The 19,250-nt window shown below is 54.3% G+C and overlaps 1 protein-coding gene across 2 annotated transcripts in view; it reads left to right on the forward strand.

Moving 5' to 3' along the window:
* The window catches only part of Usp35 (ubiquitin specific peptidase 35), a 23,451-nt gene extending 5,437 nt beyond the window's left edge, over nucleotides 1-18,014 (forward strand). For both annotated transcript variants that reach the window (XM_046442069.1, XM_046442068.1), the window contains exons 2-11: nucleotides 773-1,455; nucleotides 2,426-2,558; nucleotides 4,732-4,861; nucleotides 5,266-5,367; nucleotides 6,956-7,114; nucleotides 11,364-11,557; nucleotides 13,127-13,220; nucleotides 14,074-14,180; nucleotides 14,505-15,780; nucleotides 16,835-18,014. In XM_046442069.1, coding sequence (XP_046298025.1) covers nucleotides 783-1,455; nucleotides 2,426-2,558; nucleotides 4,732-4,861; nucleotides 5,266-5,367; nucleotides 6,956-7,114; nucleotides 11,364-11,557; nucleotides 13,127-13,220; nucleotides 14,074-14,180; nucleotides 14,505-15,780; nucleotides 16,835-17,002 — 3,036 coding nt within the window. In that variant the 5' untranslated portion in view covers nucleotides 773-782 and the 3' untranslated portion in view covers nucleotides 17,003-18,014. The remainder of the gene's footprint in view (nucleotides 1-772; nucleotides 1,456-2,425; nucleotides 2,559-4,731; nucleotides 4,862-5,265; nucleotides 5,368-6,955; nucleotides 7,115-11,363; nucleotides 11,558-13,126; nucleotides 13,221-14,073; nucleotides 14,181-14,504; nucleotides 15,781-16,834) is intronic.
* Nucleotides 18,015-19,250: the final 1,236 nt, after the last annotated feature.

Genomic DNA, 19,250 nt, shown 5'->3' on the forward strand with positions numbered 1-19,250 from the left:
GGCTCTAGGTGGGCAGGACTGTGGACCCTGACCCAGAGGGAGGGCTGAGCATAGAGAGGAGATGCTGGGCCTTGGTAGAGAGGATGGGGACCAGCACTAAGTGATTGCAGCTGTCATAAAAGAACAGGCTACAGGTGGTCATAGGAATCGAGGGTCAGGATTGGCTCATGCCTAGTGCCTCAAGATGGCCTCCATTAGGACAGTGTTTTAGATAGACTTTTAGAAAAATAGGAGCTTGCCTGGCTCATGTGGTGATGGGACTTGGAACTAGGATGTGCCAGGCAAAAGGCACAGCATAAAGAAGTGGGGACTTGCAAAGGTGTACTAATTTGGGAAGGGCAAGGCATTTGAGTGAGGGCAGAATACACTGTGTGAGATAGCCAGGGCTGGCCCCCACAGGCAGTGAGTCCTCTCCCCTAGAAGATGTGACTTGACCAGGACTCCACACAGCAGCTTCTAGATCCAGTATTATCTACCTGCCCCAGGAATGGCTGAGGTCTCCAGGGAAGCATGGGGAGAGGAGGTGGGCAGGTGTGCTGCAGTGAGAGCCCCTGACTCCCTGGGGTTTACTGTGTGCCAGGTTTTGAGCTTTACCTTGTCAGGACTCCTTCCAGAGAGGTAGGTATCATTACCCCATCTCACAGATGAGGAAATTGAGGCCCAGAAAGGTTGAGTCGCTCAGCACTGAAGGGACAACAGCAGAAAACGGACCATAGCTCTTGAGCCCCACAACTGTTGGGCACGGTATGACCCCACTTCCTGTCCCCTGCAGCTAGACCGTCATGGACAAGATCCTGGAGGCGGTGGTGACCTCGTCATACCCTGCAAGCGTGAAGCAAGGGCTGGTGCGGCGCGTCCTGGAGGCGGCACGGCAGCCACTGGAGCGGGATCAGTGCCTGGCCCTGCTGGCCCTGGGCGCGCGCCTCTATGTGGGAGGCGCCGACGAGCTGCCGCGCCGCGTGGGCTGTCAGCTGCTGCACGTGGCCGGCCGCCATCACCCCGACGTCTTCGCCGAGTTCTTCAGCGCGCGCCGCGTGCTGCGCCTGTTGCAGGGTGGCGCGGGCCCGCCGGGTGCCCGCGCGCTGGCCTGTGTGCAGCTGGGCCTGCAGCTGCTGCCCGAGGGGCCCGCGGCTGAGGAGGTGTTCGCGCTGCTGCGGCGCGAGGTGCTGCGCACCGTGTGTGAGCGCCCGGGGCCCGCCGCCTGCGCGCAAGTGGCCCGGCTGCTGGCGCGGCACCCGCGCTGCGTGCCCGACGGCCCGCACCGCCTGCTCTTCTGCCAGCAGTTGGTGCGCTGCCTCGGCCGCTTCCGCTGCCCCGCGGAGGGCGAGGAGGGAGCGGTGGAGTTCCTGGAGCAGGCCCAGCAGGTGAGCGGGCTCCTGGCACAGCTGTGGCGCGCGCAGCCTGCCGCCATCCTGCCCTGCCTCAAGGAGCTGTTTGCAGTTATCTCCTGCACAGGTGCGTGTGCGGCGGGGCCAGAGCACGGGCCCGCCGAGGTCCTGGATGGGTCCTGGGGCAGGAGGCTGTCTGTCTGTGTGGATTGTCTGCATATTAGGCGGCACAGTAGCGCGGCAAGTGTGTGCGAGGGGTGATGCACAGGTGGGGGATTGCGCTGTTACTTCACTTAGTTAGCAGTCCTGTCCTGAGCACCACTGTGGATCCTCTGCCATGGCGGGTGCTGGAAATGCAGGCAATAGTGGGCTGCCTGATACACAGGAGCAAGAGGGAAGAATGGGCTAGGGGAAGCCACAGAGTGGTGGGTCATCGAGGCTTTTGGGTCAGGTGGGCTGCCTGGAAGTTAGGCTCTTGAACCTGGTCTTGAGAGATTGGCAGCACCTGGCAGCAAGGATGATGAGGTGAGGGTCTGGAGACCTTAAGAAGCTTGCAGGTGTACTGTAGAATCTTGTCCCTCCTTTGGCAGCTGTGGAACTGAATTCTAGGGCAAATGACTGAAAGAAGACCTTTGCCTTCCCTGATCTTAGGGCTAGACAGGGAAAGGAACTGGACTACACCAGGCAGGAAACAGAACCAAAGCTCTGTGTATAGCCAACACCTGGGCAATGAATCTGGATAACTCAACTGTAGGCCCATGTCTATATGCCTTTCCTCCCAAGTGCACCCTCCCCTCCTACTTTTTCTGGCTAGTTCTAGTGTTATGCCTTCTAAAGGACTTTCCCCTGCACCACAGTTGGGGGTTGGTGCTTTGTCTTGGGGACACAGCTGGACCAGGCTGGGACCTGGCAAGGTGGTGAATGGATGAGTGAGCAGCAATCCGAGGCTGTGATGCTGTAGGGGGAGAGGAGGTGGCCCTGATGTGCTCTTTGCAGAGGCCTAGCTTGTAGTTCCGTGGCAGCATGAGGGCAGGGAGTGGTGGGGAAGGGAAGAGGATTGCCTGCCTGGCTAAGCTTAGGCTGTTTTCCTGTTCCAGAGGAGGAGCCGCCATCTAGCGCCCTGGCCAGTGTGGTCCAGCACCTCCCCTTGGAGCTCATGGATGGTGTGGTCCGGAACCTCAGCAATGATGACAGTGTGACGGACTCCCAGATGCTGACTGCTATCAGCAGGTGGGAAGCTGAGGGCTGGGCAGTGGGGAGGGCTGGGCAGTGGGCAGGGCTAGGGCCCCTCCCTTTCTTCCTCCCAGAAGCCCCTTCCGCTGGGTGTGGATGCTGTGCTAGGTTGGGGGTTGGAGGCCAGGCCCTCAAATTTGTTTAGTTACTCAACCGTTCTCCAGCCCTCTCTGTGCTTGGCCTTGGGCTGGATGTGAGGGACACAAAATCCTGCTATAATGATGCTGTCAGGCTAGGTACCAGCTGTGTGACTCTGGAAGTGCCAAGGAACTGTTTCCTCCTCTGTAAAAGTGGAGGTGGTGGTGGTATGAGAAGTTGCCAGACTTCCAGGCTTCCATGGGGCTGTATAAGCAGGTGAAAATGGCTGGTCATGGTGGTGCACTTCTGTAATCCCAGCTACTGGGGAGGCTGGGGCGGGAGGATCGCAAGTTCAAGGCCAGACTCAGAAACTTAGTGAGACTGTCCCAAAATAAAAAATAGGTTGGAGATGTAGCTCAGTGGTAGAGTACTTAGTACTGTAGCCCCCCAAACAACAACAGAGTACTTCATGACATGCTTTCTAAGTTTGGCAAATACCAACAACAGTCTGGTCCTTTCCAGCTCATTGAGCTCTTGTACATCCCTCCTCCCTCATTTGAATGTTGTCATACCTGTGATCTATCCTAACGGGCCTGTCTGGGAATCCCAGAGTATACTGCTGACTACTCAGACCCCAGGCACTCGGCTTGCCTCTTTCTGCCATTCTTCTCATGCCCATGTGCAGGCCCACCATCTCTGCAGGGCCTTCCTGGATTCCTTGTCACTAGCGGGTAGGAGCGTGGGCACTACTAGAGCCAAATTGCCCCAGATGCAATCCTGCCTCAACCACTTCTTGCTGGTGACTTTGCATAAGTAATCCAACCTATTTCAATTTCCTCAGCTATAAAGTGGTATATAATTGAGCCTATCATAGGGTTTTTAGGATAAATTGGATGAAATGACAGACATGTAAAATGCCTAGAATAGTGTTATGGAAACTATTTTTATAATTAGCGTTACTGGGCTGGGGTTGTGGTTCACTTGCCTAAGATGTGTGAAGCACTGGGTTCAATTCTCAGCACTGCATATAAATAAATAAATGTCCATTGACAACTAAAATCATTAACATTATTTTCTTTGTTTTTTAAAAAATCATTAACATTACTTTCTTTGTTTTTTAAAAATATTATTCTAATTTGTTATACATGATAGCAGAATGCATTTCGATTCATAGTACACATATAGAGCACAATTTTTCATGTCTGGTTGTACACAAAGTAGGGTCTTTATACACTTTCTTTGTTCTTTATGGCACAGTCTGAGTATAAAATAACAAGCCCGCTGGGCACAGTGGCACATGCCTGTAATTCCAGCGGCTTGGGAAGCTGCAGCAGGAGGATCACAAGTTCAAAGCCAGCCTCAACAAAAGTGAGGTGCTAAGTAACTCAGTGAGACCCTGTCTCTATATAAAATACAAGATAGGACTGGGGATGTGGCTCAGTGGTCTAGTGCCCCCAAGTTAATCCCCGGTACCCCCTGCCAAAAAATTAAATAAATAAAATAAATAAATAAATAAAATAATAAGCCTAGTAGTATTTTCCTGAGTGCCTTCTGCTTCAGCATTGAGCCTAATCCAAGGAGTGGCATTGTGAGGATCAGATGAGATAATCCATATAAAGCAGAGCACGCCCTGTGCAGGCCGATGCTACTTGGTGTTGGCTTTTGTTACCTGCCTCACAGAATTGTCATATTGGTTGAAAGAGAGATCCTCCTCATTTTGTAGAGGAAGAAACTGAGGCCCAGAGAAGGGAAGTGTCTTGCTCTGGGTCACGTGGTGAGGGCCTGCTGGAGCCAGATCTTTAATCCCAGAGGGGCTGGAGGTCCCATTCCCCCACTGCAGCCCAGCCTGGAGGGGTGAGGTTTGGGGCACTGAGAGGCTCCTTTCCTGGTGGGGTGAGCCTCAGTCTGTGAGGTGTCTGTGCAGGGCTCATTTGCATTTTCTGGGAGTTGTCTCTTCACCTCACAGACCCCGCAGCTGCCCCGTGCAGGTGTGGGTCCCTGGGAACTGAAGACATGGCTAGTCTCTGGGCTGCCCTCACCCCTGCACTTGGGCCTCACTTGTCCCTATGTCACCGTGACTCCCCCTTGCTAGGATGATCGACTGGGTGTCCTGGCCCTTGGGGAAGAACATTGACAAGTGGATCATTGCACTGCTGAAGGGCCTGGCCGCTGTGAAGAAGTTCAGCATCTTGATTGAGGTTTCACTTGCCAAAATCGAGAAGGTTGGTGGTCCCTGTCCCGGCCCAGGCTTGCAGTCTTTCCTTCTGGTCTCTTGCTGGGGCCATGCAGATCTGGGAAACGGAGTACTGAGGCTCCCACCCAAGCCCACTGTGTGACTTGGGCCAGTTCACTGCCCCTCTCTGGGCCTCCTGTTCCCCCCATTGCTTGGTTCCTCTGATCGCCCACTGGAGTGAGGATGTCTTTATCCATCCACCAGATTTCTAACTTTCTTGCTGCCTGTTTTGCTGTTTGTCAGTTCATCTGGGTCTGTGAGCACCTCCGTGTTCTTGCTCCTGTCTGGACTGCCACTTCAGCTCTGCCGTGTCTCAGTCCCCTCTCGGCCTGTGTTGCCCTTGGCCTTGGGTGGCCCAGGCCGGAGGACTCCTGATCAGGCCCTTTCTCCTAGGTCTTCTCCAAGCTGCTGTACCCCATTGTCCGGGGAGCCGCCTTGTCTGTCCTCAGGTACATGCTCCTGACTTTCCAGCATTCCCACGAGGCCTTCCACCTGGTAAGTGTCCCTGTCTGCTGCCCCAGGGTGGGTGGCCCTGTGTTCCCCTCCAGCCTGGAGATGGATGTTTTTCTCTGTTGGGGAGGAGGGGTGGAGCCTGATGCCCCAGACCTTGAGGCCCTGGATGTTAGCACAGGGGGTGCTGGAAACCCACTGTACAGACAGGATGCCGAGGCCACAGCATTTGTGTGCTTTTTCCCTGGGCACACAGTAGAGTGACAGAGCCTCGACTATGACCACTAGTATTCCTTGGGCCTGGGTCTGCCGGGCACAGAGCTGAAGATGGTATCACGTTCATTCATCCAATTCCTAGACAGAGTTTCTGCCAGTTTTTTTTCAGATGAAGAAAGGGAAGTTCAGGGAAGTTAAGTCATTTGTCCTGTCCACACAGCTGGTGGCAGAACAGGGAGCCAAGTTGGTCTGATTCCCAACCCACTGTCCTTCCTATACCCCTTGTCCCCCAGCACCCAGGTGGCCTGGCCTCTAGCTTGGGCCCTTCCTGTTGTCCTCATGGTCCTCCCTTGGCAGGGCTGCTGCCTCACTCTGCCTGTTTTCCCTGGGACCTGCATGTGGGGCCCCAGATTCTGGTGGCCCTGGTCAGGGCAGTGACACTTCACACTGCCCAGTTTGCTGCAGTGGGCTAAGCCAGAATTTGGGGGACTCAGGGTTGAGCCCTGGTCTGCCATTTACCTGATGTGGTGACCTTGGGCTGGACACTTAAGCTCAGAGCCTAGAATGGGGAGGGGATTGGATAAGGTGATATTTGATTGGAGCCTGTCACCTGTTGGGGGCTTGACAAGAACATTTCCTTCCATCCTTCTTGGCTTCCTCCTTCCTGTGGCCCAACTTTGTCATGATATTATTTCAAACCCAAGGAGCTTGAAGATTGAAACCCCGTGGGTCAGGGAATAGAATGGGCTTTGGACTTAGACCTGGCTTAGACACCAACCTCCGTAACCCACAGTGAAATGCTAGCAAATTCTGTGACCTCCCTGGGGCTGGGGGTGTAGCTCAGTGGTAGAGCACTTGTCTGGTATGTATAAGGCCCTGGGCTCAGTGCATAGCACTGCAAAGAAGTTTTTGTTACGTAGCCTGGAGTTTCGGTGTCTGCATCTGTAGGATGCGGTGATCGTGGATACATAAAGTCATTGTGAAGATGAAGCTTGGCATGCAAATGTTTGCTGGAGGAATGAGGGTGTTTGTCCCTAGAAGCTGTGCACATGCTATCAGGGCCCACCCAGCTGGCTGTGTGGTGGCTCCAGCATCACTTCAAGGTAGAGTAGCCCTGGTCGCTCAGGCCTTCAGGATCTCGGGGCAGGTCATTTAGCTGAGGCTAAACAGCAGGGGCTTGGGCTCAGGCCTCCCTTCCACTGTGAGGGTATTTATCCTATTTCACAGATGAAACTGAGGCACGAAGTCTTGGGGTGTGTTTTGTACAAGGATATCACCTGCCCGCAGAGCTCCCCCATCTGGATGAAGGGGACAGTGGTCATGTACCTCAAAGGGCTCTGGGTGCTTTCAGCCGTGACCACAGTCCCACTTCCCAGAGGTTAAAAGGAGCTTGACCTGGCCCCCCCTGCTCTCACAGCTTCTCCCTCACATCCCCCCTATGGTGACCTCTCTGGTCAAGGAGGACTCGAACTCGGGGACCAGCTGCCTGGAGCAGCTGGCGGAGCTGGTCCACTGCATGGTGTTCAGGTTCCCGGGATTCCCAGACCTGTATGAGCCTGTCATGGAGGCCATCAAGGTGAGTCACGGTCCTCCCCTTGCCACCGCCTCCCCCCCCCCCCCCGCCTGCTCTAGCTCTTGGGTCTTCCATGGGTTGGTGGCAGCTTCCTGTCATTTGATTCTTGGCTGTCTCCGGTCACCTCCCCAGGCCAGTATGTGCTTCGGGCACCCTGAGCTACCCACTGTTCCTCAGATGGGTCGTGCTGTCATGGCCACCCTGAGCCCTTGTTCTCCTGTGAACCTTTCCCCATCTGCTCGACTGCTTTGTCCTTCGTGCCTCTGCACAAGTGTCGCTCCCTCCTGAAGCCTTCCCTGTAACTATACCACCCTGCTACCAGTCTGGGCCAGGGCCTCTCTGGGCTCTTATGGCCCTGGTGCATGCTGTCACACATTGTCACTGTGTGTCTGTCCCCCACCAGTGTGAGCACTCCAGAGCAGGGTGGCCTTCTCTGTGCCAAACCAAGAGAGGACATGAGAATGAAGCAAATGTCCTCCTTTATTGAGGCCTCTCAGCCCAGAGCAGGTGACACACCTGTGTGTAAGGAAGGCTGATCTAAGAGCTTGCCATGTTCATGGGGGTGGTGCCAAGGAGGCAGAGAGCCTCTCTATTTGAGAAGGAGGCTATGTGAAGAAAGGTTTCTCGGCTGTTGTGGTAGGTCTCTAGGGTCTGAGTGTCGCCAGCACTTGTAGGTAGTGCTGCACCGACGGTGTTTTCCCACATGATTTTGTCTGATATTCACAAGAAACCTGTGAAGCAGATGATACCTCATAGATGAGGAAAATGAGGTTTGGAGAGCTTTGGGGATCCGTTGAGTCTCCGAGACAGCCAGAGCCCGGGATTGCTGAAGCCTTTCCCATGTCTGACACAGAGGCAGGCCCAGGTGTTGGGGAGGATGTCTGGGTTGGTGGCCCTTGTAGAACCTCTGCCCTTCGTACTGTAGCACTGACTCCAGATCCCCCTGGAAAGTGTCCCCCACAGAACATCTAGAAACACTTGTCAAGATATAATATCTTTTTTAATTAAATAGGTAAGCTTGCAAGAAAGTAAGGGCGGGAGGATCCCTAGGAGCCAAAGAGGACTAGAAAACTGAATTCTGTCGTGGAGAGGGTGATGTTCTTTTGCCTTGGTGGAGGGGCAGGACAGTAGAGGGTACGAGGTGAGATGGCCAACCTCAGCCATGAAGGGACTAGAGACGAGGCTTAGCGCCTGTTTTCAGGGCTGCACAGGGAGTTGGCCCTGTGCAGCCCACTGAAAGCCACTAGAGGCTTTACTGTTAATAATGAAAAAAAAAATCTGGAGAAATATACAAATGGTCCAAAATAAACATCAAGGAAACTTCTGTCTTGGTCTGGACTCTGGACTGGGGAAAAAAACAGTTTTTACAACCAGCTGCCTGCTTTCATGTGGGTTTAGGGGTTCTAATTCAGGTCATTTTGGGGTTTGTAGGGCCCAATCTCAGATATTAACATTAAAAATATTCATAAATTCATACCCATGGGTTGCTTAGGAGACACAAATAAAAGTCCTGAAGTTCTATTGAAGATGAATCTATTTGGATTTTTTAATCCAAAATCACAAAATGGGGGCAGCCCACCAGTTCTGGGGGTAAATTACAATAAACCAAACCTTCTATCAATTTCTTGAATCTTCTGTTTTTGGGACTCCACACGGGAGAGTGTTCTCATAGAGTGAACACGCAGTGGGTGGGGGGCTGCCTCCGCAGGGCGCAGGCTCCCTGCACTGGGGTGGATACGGTGAGGAGATGGGACTCCTGTTTGTTGGGGATGTGCTGAGTTTATGGGACTGTCAGCACCTGTTTTCTGCCAGACTGAGATTCCGGTGAGCAGGGGCCATGCTGTTTTGATCTTTGTCTTCTGTGCCCAGGGACTGGGAGTGAATGAGTAGAGTATCACTACAGTATGACTGTAGTGTCACACGACTGGAATCCCAGTAACTTGGGAGGCTGAGGCAAGAGGATCTCAAGTTCAAGCCCAGCCTGGGCAACTTAGTGAGACCCTGGCTCAAAATAAATATAAAAAAAAAAAAGGTGCAGCTCAGTGGTAGAGCGCCTCTGGGTTCAGTCCCCAGTACTGCAAAATGCCATGGAAAAGCCATGTGATCCAGTGTGAGGAGCGCTGTGGCTGTAAAGTAAGGGTGGACACAGGGAAGAGAGCTGGAGCTGCCTGGGGCATGAAGGAGACCTGAGATGAGCGAGTCCCAAGTTTTGCAGGCTGCGGCTGATGGTCAAGGTGAATCTGCAGATCCCTGCTTTAGTAGGTGCAGGGAGTTAGGCTTCTAAAACAGGCAGATGGTGCAGGGATGCCCGGGAGATGCTTTCTGGAAAGCCTCATGGGAAGGGGGTGTTGGAGTTAGACCTGGGCCAGTGGAGACTGGCAGAAGGACACTCCAGGTGAGTCAGAGGGAAAGGCCCAGAGCGGGGGAACTTCTAAGTCCTTTATGACAGTAATTGTGTGTGTGTGTGTGTGTGTGCGCGTGCGTGCGCCCGCACATGGGGCTGGGTGGGGATCACAAAGGTTGGCAGAGTCAGACCTGGAGAACAGGCTGAGGCACTGCTTAATCCAGTAGGTCTAGGCTTTTCAAACCTTCCACCAAGGCACTGCCCTCAGAGGAGGGGACTTACCTACCCAGAGCAGTCTGACATGATCTCTTCCTCTGCTTCTTAAAGGCCTAAGTATATACTTCGTAATTATAAACACTTATTTCAATGTAAACGTACTTTTTGTCCTTAAATATTAGCTGTGCCACATTTGTCCTGTGGCTTTGAGTACCCCTTGGTCCAAGCCCATGTGAAAGGCGAGACAGCAGACGATACTTTAATAAAATTCTTTCTTGTGTGTTGTGCATGTATATTGTTTGTGCACATTTCCCTTTGTAAATAAGTTCTGGAAAGATCTCTCACATAGATTGTTAAGTTATAGCAATTTCTCTTGGAGATGTGTTCCTTGTCAGGGAGTTGATATATCTAATTCAGTATCACTTGGGATTTGAGAGTTATTTGGAAATTTTAATTTCCTAAGAGTGTGAAGTTATCTGGAAAAATGGGCATGTTTGTATGGCTGTGTTTGCAGTCCTCCGTGCACGTCTGCATGTGGGATTCTGTCTGCCTTTCGTCCCTATTCTTGTGTGGTGGGGGATTAGGTCAGGCTTAATAGGGAGGAAGCGGAAGATGCTGAGATTGTATCTACTGCTCTCCCCACTGGCTGCATTTTTTTTTAATCATCTGTGAGAGGTGACTCACTAATCCTCTAAATTATCTGATAAATGATCCAAGGAAATGAGTGAGCGAAAGTGTTGAACCACAGCTGAGCAAGGCATTAGCCAGAGGACGTGCACTGTGGGGAGGGTTTGGGTGCTAAGGGTTTGAAGCCCTTTGGCATCTTGGACAAATCTAGGGCCTTGTGCTTAGGAGCCAGAATATGCGACAGCTGGAGCAACCCCTAAGAATACTGCTGAAGTCTGTAGAGTCCCCCATGTGCTTGGGTGGGTTTCTTTATGTCGTCGTTGGAACCTTTGCCTGGTGGTCTTCAGGTGTAGCTGTTTGACGTAACAAAGATCAGTGCGGGGGACAGTGCCTGAGCCCACGGCTGAGCGCCCGGACTTCAGAGCCCAGGACCCTCCCACCATCCTGACTGGGCTCAGGTGCTGTGGTGACTAATGCTTTTCAAGGTGACTTAGCGAATCCAAAAGTGGAAGGTGAAGTGGGAACGTCACCGTGAGTGAGCACCATGGAGCACAGGATGCCACACTGATGTTAGGTGAGCAAACCGAGGCCCAGGAGGTCAACTGGCCGAGGCAGAGAGGCTTACTGACCATGGCCAGGCGGCTAGTTAGGATGAACGCTAGGGCTAGGCGTGAGGTCTCGACGCCCCTGGATCTGACCTGTGGGCACGTGTTGTCATTGCTCAGTCTGGCACAGCCTGGGCTCTGCCAGGAACATGCTCACTCTTCATTCCTTCTGTGACCCTGAACAGTTCTTTTCTGTCTGAACCATAGTTTTTTCGTCTTTTAAATGGGGATGTGCTACCTGGAGGCAGTTGTCACTGAAAGATTCTGTAGAAGTCCACGTGTCAAAATGAAAGCCTGACACAAGTGTGAGCAAGGACTGTCCATACCGTCTCTGGAACGCCTCTGAGTGGTGGGCTTGGGAGGTGCCGGCGCAGGCTGCAGCCCGGGAAGGCTTCCCAGGGGAGGAGGCTTTTTGAGCTGACTGGGTGCCCACTGTCCAGCCTGCTTATTCCCTCCTCAGGACCTCCACGTTCCCAATGAGGACCGCATCAAGCAGCTGCTGGGGCAGGATGCCTGGACCTCGCAGAAGAGTGAGCTGGCTGGCTTCTACCCCCGGCTCATGGCCAAGTCAGACACGGGCAAGATTGGTTTAATCAACCTGGGAAACACGTGCTACGTGAACAGCATCCTCCAGGCCTTGTTCATGGCGTCTGAGTAGGTGCTGCTTTTGAATTCCTTGTGTGCCCTTCTCCCCTTTGGGCTCTCTGGTGAAAGGTGGGGGGTGAGCCTTGCTTTGCATTGTCGGTGTGACTCTCTGAGGTCTGTGGCCAGGGGGCCCCAGGCCGTTGTGGTGGCAGTAGGTGTTGAGCGTGGACAGGAACCACAGGAGGGCTGCAGCGGGAGGGGCTGCTCTGGGCTGGCTGGTACCACTGGCTCTTCTCCTAGAGTTCTGGGGGTGCAGTGTGTCTTTAGATCAGGACTCCCTCTCACTCTCCTGCTTTTAATGAAACAAGCATAGTCTTAGTTGTCCGTGACCATTTTATGGGTTTCATGGATTGCTTAAAAATTACTCCAAGTTTCAGCTTGGATTCAGCGAGAGGAAGCTTGGGTTCTGATATTACAGTGACCTCAGGTCGATTTTTTTCTCTGAGCTTCAGGTTCAGTGGAAGGAAGCTGGAGCTGGTCTCTAAGGCTTCCTTAGGCACTGCTGCTTATTCTTCTCAAACTGCCTGGTGAGGGACTAGTTTTGTTGTTCTGATACCAAGACCACTGCTGTGTCCTGACCTCAGACACTCCATCTCCTCCCTGGCCTCTGGCCTCACCTGGTATGTGCAGACCATTATTTCTGTAAAATAATGATTTGCCGGATACATGATCATGTGCTTCTATGATCATTGTCGTGTTAAAATGCTGCACAAGCTGGGTGTGGTGACACATGCTTCTAATACCAGCTGCTTAAGAGGCTGAGGCAGGAGAATCACAAGTTTGAGGCCAGCTTTGAACCTAGGGAGACCCTGCCTCAAAATTTTAAAAGGGCTGGGGACATAGCTCAGGGGAGGAACATGTGCCTAGCATGTGTGAGATCCTGGGTTTCAGCCCCGGTCCTGCAATGCTTTGAGTCATGCTGCTCTGTGCAGTGGCTGGGTGGGACAATGTGACTGATCTGCCCAAAGATGCTTGTGAGAACCAAAGCCAAGCTGCACCTTGGAAGTTGGCTTGTTCCAGGGACAGAGGCCATCAGGAGGTCTCATAGAATCAGACCCCTGTCACTGAGAGCCAGTCTGCCCCTGTGGTGTTCTCTTCTTTCAGTACATCCCTCACACTGACCCTCCCTCCTCCTTCATTTGAAGGCAGGAGAGTAACTCGGGAAGGGGTGGCAGGGCTGAAGTGTGGACGAGTCCTGTTCTGGACGGGCGTGGATGGCATTTCCTGGGGAAAGTAACCAGCAGACTGTCCGAGTGGCTGGGAGGATGGTGGCATGGACACTGGGGCACACTGGAGTCCCAACCTTGGAACACTGGAATGTTTGACTCCTGGAGTTGTGGGGTGTCAGAGCCGGAGGGGACTGCAGGGATGGGTGGCCTTGTTGTATCCTTTGTTGTCATACCAAGACCACTGCTGTGTCCTGACCTCAGACACTCTAGGCCGAGTTGTTCACCATCTCTTCCCCGGCCTCTGGCCTCACCTGGAGCCTCCATCCGGAGGCTCTGGGTTGCCTGCTGTGTGGTGAGTGGAGGCTCCAGGGCCCTCGGCTCACCTGGGTGCTCCTGCTTTGTTTTGAAGCTTTCGACACTGTGTGCTCCGCCTGACTGAGAACAACTCGCAGCCCTTGATGACCAAGCTGCAGTGGCTCTTTGCCTTCTTGGAGCACAGCCAGGTGTGCGCAGGGCCCTGGGGGACGGGGCGGGGGAGGTGCCATCAGGCCCTGCAGTGCTGCCCTCCTGGCTTTGGGACCTGCCTGCATCTGGCTGCATCTGGCTGTGAGCTCCCGCTGTGAGTACCTGAGCCCCTTCCAGTCTGGCCCAGGTTCATGGTCAAAGTCGCTGGGAAGGAGGTGTCTGCCTGGCAGGAGTGGCTCCTGGAGCCATGCAGCTGCTTGCATTAAGGTGTGCTTCCTTCATCTACTGCCATTTGTGAACACCTGTATTGCCAGGTACCCTGAGGGCTGTTGAAAGTACTAAGTTAAACAGAGCAAATATTGTCTGCCCTCATGGAACCTAAATCCCATGGCCGGGGATTCTGCATGGCTCTGTGGGCTCAGGGATGAGGAAGCCTCATCGGAGCTGTGGGCAGAGGGACCTGCAGGGGACAGTTGAAGGGAAGGGAAGGACAGGGAAGGGAAGTGTGGCATGTGTGGGGAGGGAGAGGGGTTAATGATGGAGAAGATGGTGTTGGGAAGGTGTCACAGACAAGGCCACACTGCACTGGGATCTCATTTTGACAAGGGCGAGGGGTGCTCTAGGCAGCACGGGAGGTGGGCATAGGACCAAGCAGGTGTGAGAGGGAAGAGCAGATCCCCAGAGGAGGGGGCATCTCCAAGATCCTGTCCCCTGCTTGAGTTGCATGGATCTGTGGGCTGGGACAGGTGAGGGACAGCTAGGAAACAAAAGGACTTGAGAGGAGGCCGGGATGTTTGAAACAGAGTCCAGGGAGCCCTCAGGCCTAATGTGCAGAAATGGTGGGCATGTGACTGGTGGCTTCTGGCTTCACTTTCCCCTTCCTTGTCCTAGAGGCCGGCTATTTCCCCTGAGAACTTCCTCTCTGCGTCCTGGACACCCTGGTTCAGCCCTGGCACCCAGCAGGACTGTTCTGAGTACCTAAAGTACCTGCTGGATCGGTAAGGGAGGCCAGGGCCCTGGTTCCGGTTGGGTCCAGAGAGGGTGGTGGGGGAGACTCCTCCCCTACCAGCTGGGTGGCATCTTCCTGGAAAGGGAGCCGGCTTCCACTTGTGGCAGGCAGGGAAGGTGTGCACCAAGGGCGGGCGAGGCCTCAGTGTTGGAAGTCTGGAGGTATGTTAGTGTGCCATTTTGTAAGCATGTGTCCCCCGGACAGACTCCTGCATTTGTCCATCAATCCTGTGGTTGTGGGCAGGGTGGCTGGGCGGGAAGACGGGTGCACTGTAGGTGTGCAGACGTAGACCCCGTGCTGTCGCCTGCCCCAGGCTGCACGAAGAAGAGAAAACCGGGACGCGGATCTGCCAGAAGCTCAAGCAGTCCAGCTTGCCCTCCCCGCCCGAGGAGCCCCCTAGTCCCAGCTCAACCTCTGTGGAGAAAATGTTTGGAGGCAAGATTGTGACCCGGATATGCTGCCTCCACTGCCTCAACGTCTCCTCCCGGGAGGAGGCCTTCACGGACCTCTCTCTTGCCTTCCCTCCTCCCGAGCGCTGTCGCCGGCGCCGCCTGGGCTCGGTGATGCTCCCTGCAGAAGATGTCGCGGCCCCGGTTCCCAGCAGGGCGTGTCCCCGGAGGCAAAGGAAACACTGCATCACCGGGGACGCACCTCCCGCCGTGCTGGACATCGGAGGCCCGGGCTCCTCGGGAGCTGGTGGGCAGAGTGGCCGGGAGGAGAAGGCGGAGAGGGAGGAGGAAGGGAAGGAGGGGAAAGAGGAAGAAGGAGGAAAGGAAGAGGAGGAGGGGGGGACGCTGGAGAAGGAGGAAGGGGAGAAAGAGAAGGAAGAGGAGGAGAAGGGACGAGAAGAGGAGAAGGAGGAGGAGAAGGAGAAGGAGGCCGATCCCGAGGAGAAGGAGGATGACAGCTTGGGACCAGGGACCCACAGGGATCCCGCCCCCACCCGGGAGCCCACGTGCGGCCCCGAGGGCTCCCGCTCTGTCCTGGACCTCGTCAACTATTTCCTGTCCCCTGAGAGGCTGACCGCAGAGAACCGCTACTACTGTGAGTCGTGCGCCTCCCTGCAGGACGCCGAGAAGGTGGTGGAGCTGAGCCAGGGCCCGCGCTACCTCGTGCTCACGCTGCTGCGCTTCTCCTTCGACCTGCGCACCATGCGGCGCCGCAAGATCCTGGACGACGTCACCATTCCCCTCCTGCTCCGCCTGCCGCTGGCTGGTGGCCAGGGCCAGGCCTATGACCTGTGCAGTGTTGTGGTGCACTCTGGGGTGTCCTCGGAGAGTGGCCACTACTACTGCTACGCCCGGGAGGGCGCTGCCCGCCCGGCCCCGTCTCTGGGAACTGCTGACAGGCCGGAGCCTGAGAACCAATGGTACCTGTTCAATGACACGCGGGTGTCCTTCTCCTCCTTTGAGTCTGTCAGCAATGTCACCTCCTTCTTCCCCAAGGACACAGCCTATGTGCTCTTTTACCGCCAGCGGCCTGGGGAGGTGCCTGAGGCTGAACCGGGCTCTCCCAGAGCCCGAGCAGAGCCCACCCTCCACAAGGACTTGATGGAAGCCATTTCCAAAGACAACATCCTCTACCTGCAGGTGAGTGGACCCCGGGTCTCTGCTGTGACCTGGGTGGTGGGGTCCAGTCTCAGCAGAGCCCCCAGCTTGGATCAGTCCTTGGTTATCTCTTTGAGTTGCTTCCTTTTCTCTATTTTTTGTGGCTCTGGGGATCGAGCCCAGGGCCTCACATACTGTGAAAGAGTCCCGCCACTGCGCTACACCCGGCTGCTTCCTTCTTAAAACCCATTCACCGTCCATCACTCAGGACCAGGAACGTCAGTGGCCCTGACAGATCCCTTCCTTCAGAGAAGCAGATGTTAAATAATTGATTTTGCAGTGTTAGGGTGCTGAAAAAGCTGCCTGGTAGTAGAGTCAGTGGGCAGGGAATGCCACTGGGAGCTTTTGGAGGGGCCACCTACCTGTGACCCCCATATATAACATTTTCTGATTTTCTTCAGAGTCGAGAGTAGCATCAATATTTAGCAACAGGGACAGCAAGGGCTTTGACCGATGGGACAGGCACTAGCCATGATGGCCAGAGCAGCCACCCCAGGGCCTTCAGATCCTGCACCTAGAATTGGTGTTTTGTGGGAGACTCTGGGGGGAGACAGTGCGGTAGTGAGGGATCTGTGGGGCTGATCTCATTTTGGCAGGAGAAGGAACTTGCTTATGGGCAGACACTGCTCATGCCTTGAGAGATAATCATTTGGACCCCTGTGGTCAGGAAGCCTGTGGACAAGTTCCCAAGTGGTGTGACATGACAGGTCCCTGGACTTTCTGCTTCCACATCAGGCCATTGTCAGCTAGTTAGTCTAGTATAAATGAGTTCCTTCCTTCAAGGGACTGGAATTTTTACTGAGAGGAGGTGGTGGGGAAGGGGAGGATTCTGAAGCCTAGATCTAGGGTAGAAGGGTCTGCCTCACCCATCGTGCCCCAAGACAGAAGCTGTGCTTCCTCAGTGGCCTGGCCCTGGAGACCCAGAAGGGACACTCCGGTGTGCTGAGCTAGGTGGCACTGGGAGGGGAGTAAAGGAGGATCTGGCAGTAGGGGTCTGATTTTTAAGTGACTCCCTCACCCTCACCCGTGTTCTCAGGAGCAGGAGAAGGAGGCCCGTAGCAGGGCGGCCTACATCTCGGCCCTCCCTGCCTCTCCGCACTGGGGCAGGGGCTTTGATGAAGACAAGGATGAGGATGAAGGCTCTCCAGGAGGCTGCAACCCTGCAGGTGGCAATGGAGGTGACTTCCACAGACTGGTCTTCTGAAGTGAAACTTTCCCCAGCCTGCTCCTTCGTGCGGGGGCACCACAGCCAACCTCAGGGGGCCTCGAGCCCCTCCTTCTGGGAGCCAGGTGGGGTCTGAGGGTGGTGGAAGCCCAGGGCTGAAGTGGGCCCTTCCAAGGGCAGGAAGGATGGAGAGGGAGCTTCTAGGATGTTGGCCCTGAGCTGAAGGGTACGAGAAACCCAAATATGGAGGGGATCCCTGACCCCCTTAAACTGGGCCCTCAGACCCTGGTACTGGGATCAGTTCCATTAAGATTTTACACCCAAGTGTCCTGGTTCACTTGGAGCAGCTTGGATGGACACACGCTGAGCTTTGCCTCCCCCACTTCCCTGCAGGCCCCATCCTAGAGACCCTGAGCTGGCCCTGGAGCCAGGGCCGAGCTTCTGCTCAAGCGTCCTGCCGTCCAGTAGCACTTAGCACTTCTCTTCCAGCTCTTGCTCAATAAGATAAAAAGCACAGTGGGATCCAAGCCCTTGCACCAAGAAAGGGGCTGCTTGTTGCCTCTGGCTGCCTGCCTTGTTTCTCTAAGGGGTTTCAGAGGCGAGGCTTGGGGTGCCTTTGGGGGACACCTGCACTGACTGTACTTTTTTGAGGAGAGTAGATGGCAAAGCAGCATAGCACAGGATCAGATGAAGGATCTCCCTGGCCTCACTCCTTTAGCTGTCCCCCTATACAGCACTAAAGGAGAGGAGAGACCCTCCCTCAGTGTCCCCTAGCCTGCCTCAGTGCCTGTGATGCCACCATTTGTATCTCCCTCCTGGTTAAGGCCGAGAATTCTTATTTTATTGCAAAGATGTTTTCTTGTCAGGAAGCCATCAACAGTTCCGAGGAAGCTGGCTGGCTCGGCTCCTCGGATCAGCGGGCCAAGTGAGGGCTGGGCGGGGGGCACTGTGAAGCAGACAGGCCTCACTGTGCCCTGAGACTGCTCTAGCCCCTTCTAAATGGAGACAAATGATTCATGTTCTCAAACAGAATAAAACTAGGTTCTCTGAAGCCTGTGAAAGATGTTGTTCTTCCCGTCTCATGAGCCTTGCGGTGACGTCTGTTGTGCCCTTGGTTTCTCACTGTGCCCAGGTAGTGACTTGGGCTCCTGATTGGTAAGGTGAGGCTCTGCCCCTGCCCCTGGTGACTTGTGGGACGCGGCATGGAGGTGAAAGCCCTCAGTGCAGAAATGCCACCACTGGGAGAACCCAGAGGGCAGAGCTGGGATTAGGTACAAGAACAAAACAAGATGAGGTGCTTGGGTTCAATCTCTCCCAGTTCCACAAAAAAAAGAAAAAAAAATTGAGGTGCTGTTAGAAGGAAGGGTCACTGGTTGGAGGTGCCCAGTGGGATGCTATTTGGGGGACTCGCTTATCAGGTGGGCCTGGAACCCCAACGTCTTGAGACTTTACAGACCCCTAGAACTCTGGGTTGCCCAGAAACATCTGTTGCCGATATTATATTCCTTCCCTCTGAGAAGCTGAACTAACAAAAGGCAGCTCCCTCCAGGGCTCATCCTTTCCTTGGAGCTGGAGAGGGACATAGGAATGGCTGTGTGTACAGGGCCACTTTCCACCAATCCTGCCTGTCTCCTTTAGGAGAAGAAAGATGCTGGAAAGGCAGGGACAGAGGTGGTGCAGGGGTGTGACTGGGGGTTTCAAGGACTGCTGGTAGAGAAGTTGTTGTGGTCCAAATGTCGGACTCTGGACAAGAGAGACCTGTGTAAGCAGGTCAGAAGAGACACAATAATGGGGGACTTCCAGGAAAGGTGAATTGGCAGATGCCTCTTTACCCTGAGGTACAGAGGATTCATTCTTGCCCCCTAGCCAAGAAAAGTCCCAAATGAGATACTGGGGTTGTAGCTCAGTGGTAGAGCACTTGCCTCGCAGGTGTGAGACCCTGGGTTCAATCCTCAGCACCACATAAAAATAAAAGATATATAAAAAAAAGTCCCTAATTATTCCCAATGAAAATGGAGCAGCCCAGCACAGGCCTTCCTGGGATCATTCAAGAAATGACTGTGATGATTCTGAAACGCTTTTTCCGCTTCGGTACTTGGATTGCACCTAGGAGTGTTCTACCATTCAGCTACATCTTTTGAGTCAGGGTCTTGCTAAGTTGCTGAGGCTGGCCTCAAACTTGCAATCCTCTGCTTCAGTTTCCTGCGTTGCTAGGATTACAGGTGTGCACCATTGCACGTGGCTGAAACTCTTGGGGAAGGTGTGTTCATGCCTAGGTAGGGCAGCT

Source organism: Marmota monax, unplaced genomic scaffold (assembly GCF_021218885.2).
Source record: "Marmota monax isolate L192 unplaced genomic scaffold, Marmota_monax_Labrador192_F-V1.1 WCK01_AAM20220418_F8-fsc00068, whole genome shotgun sequence".
In the NCBI taxonomy this organism is placed as follows: Eukaryota; Metazoa; Chordata; class Mammalia; order Rodentia; family Sciuridae; genus Marmota; species Marmota monax.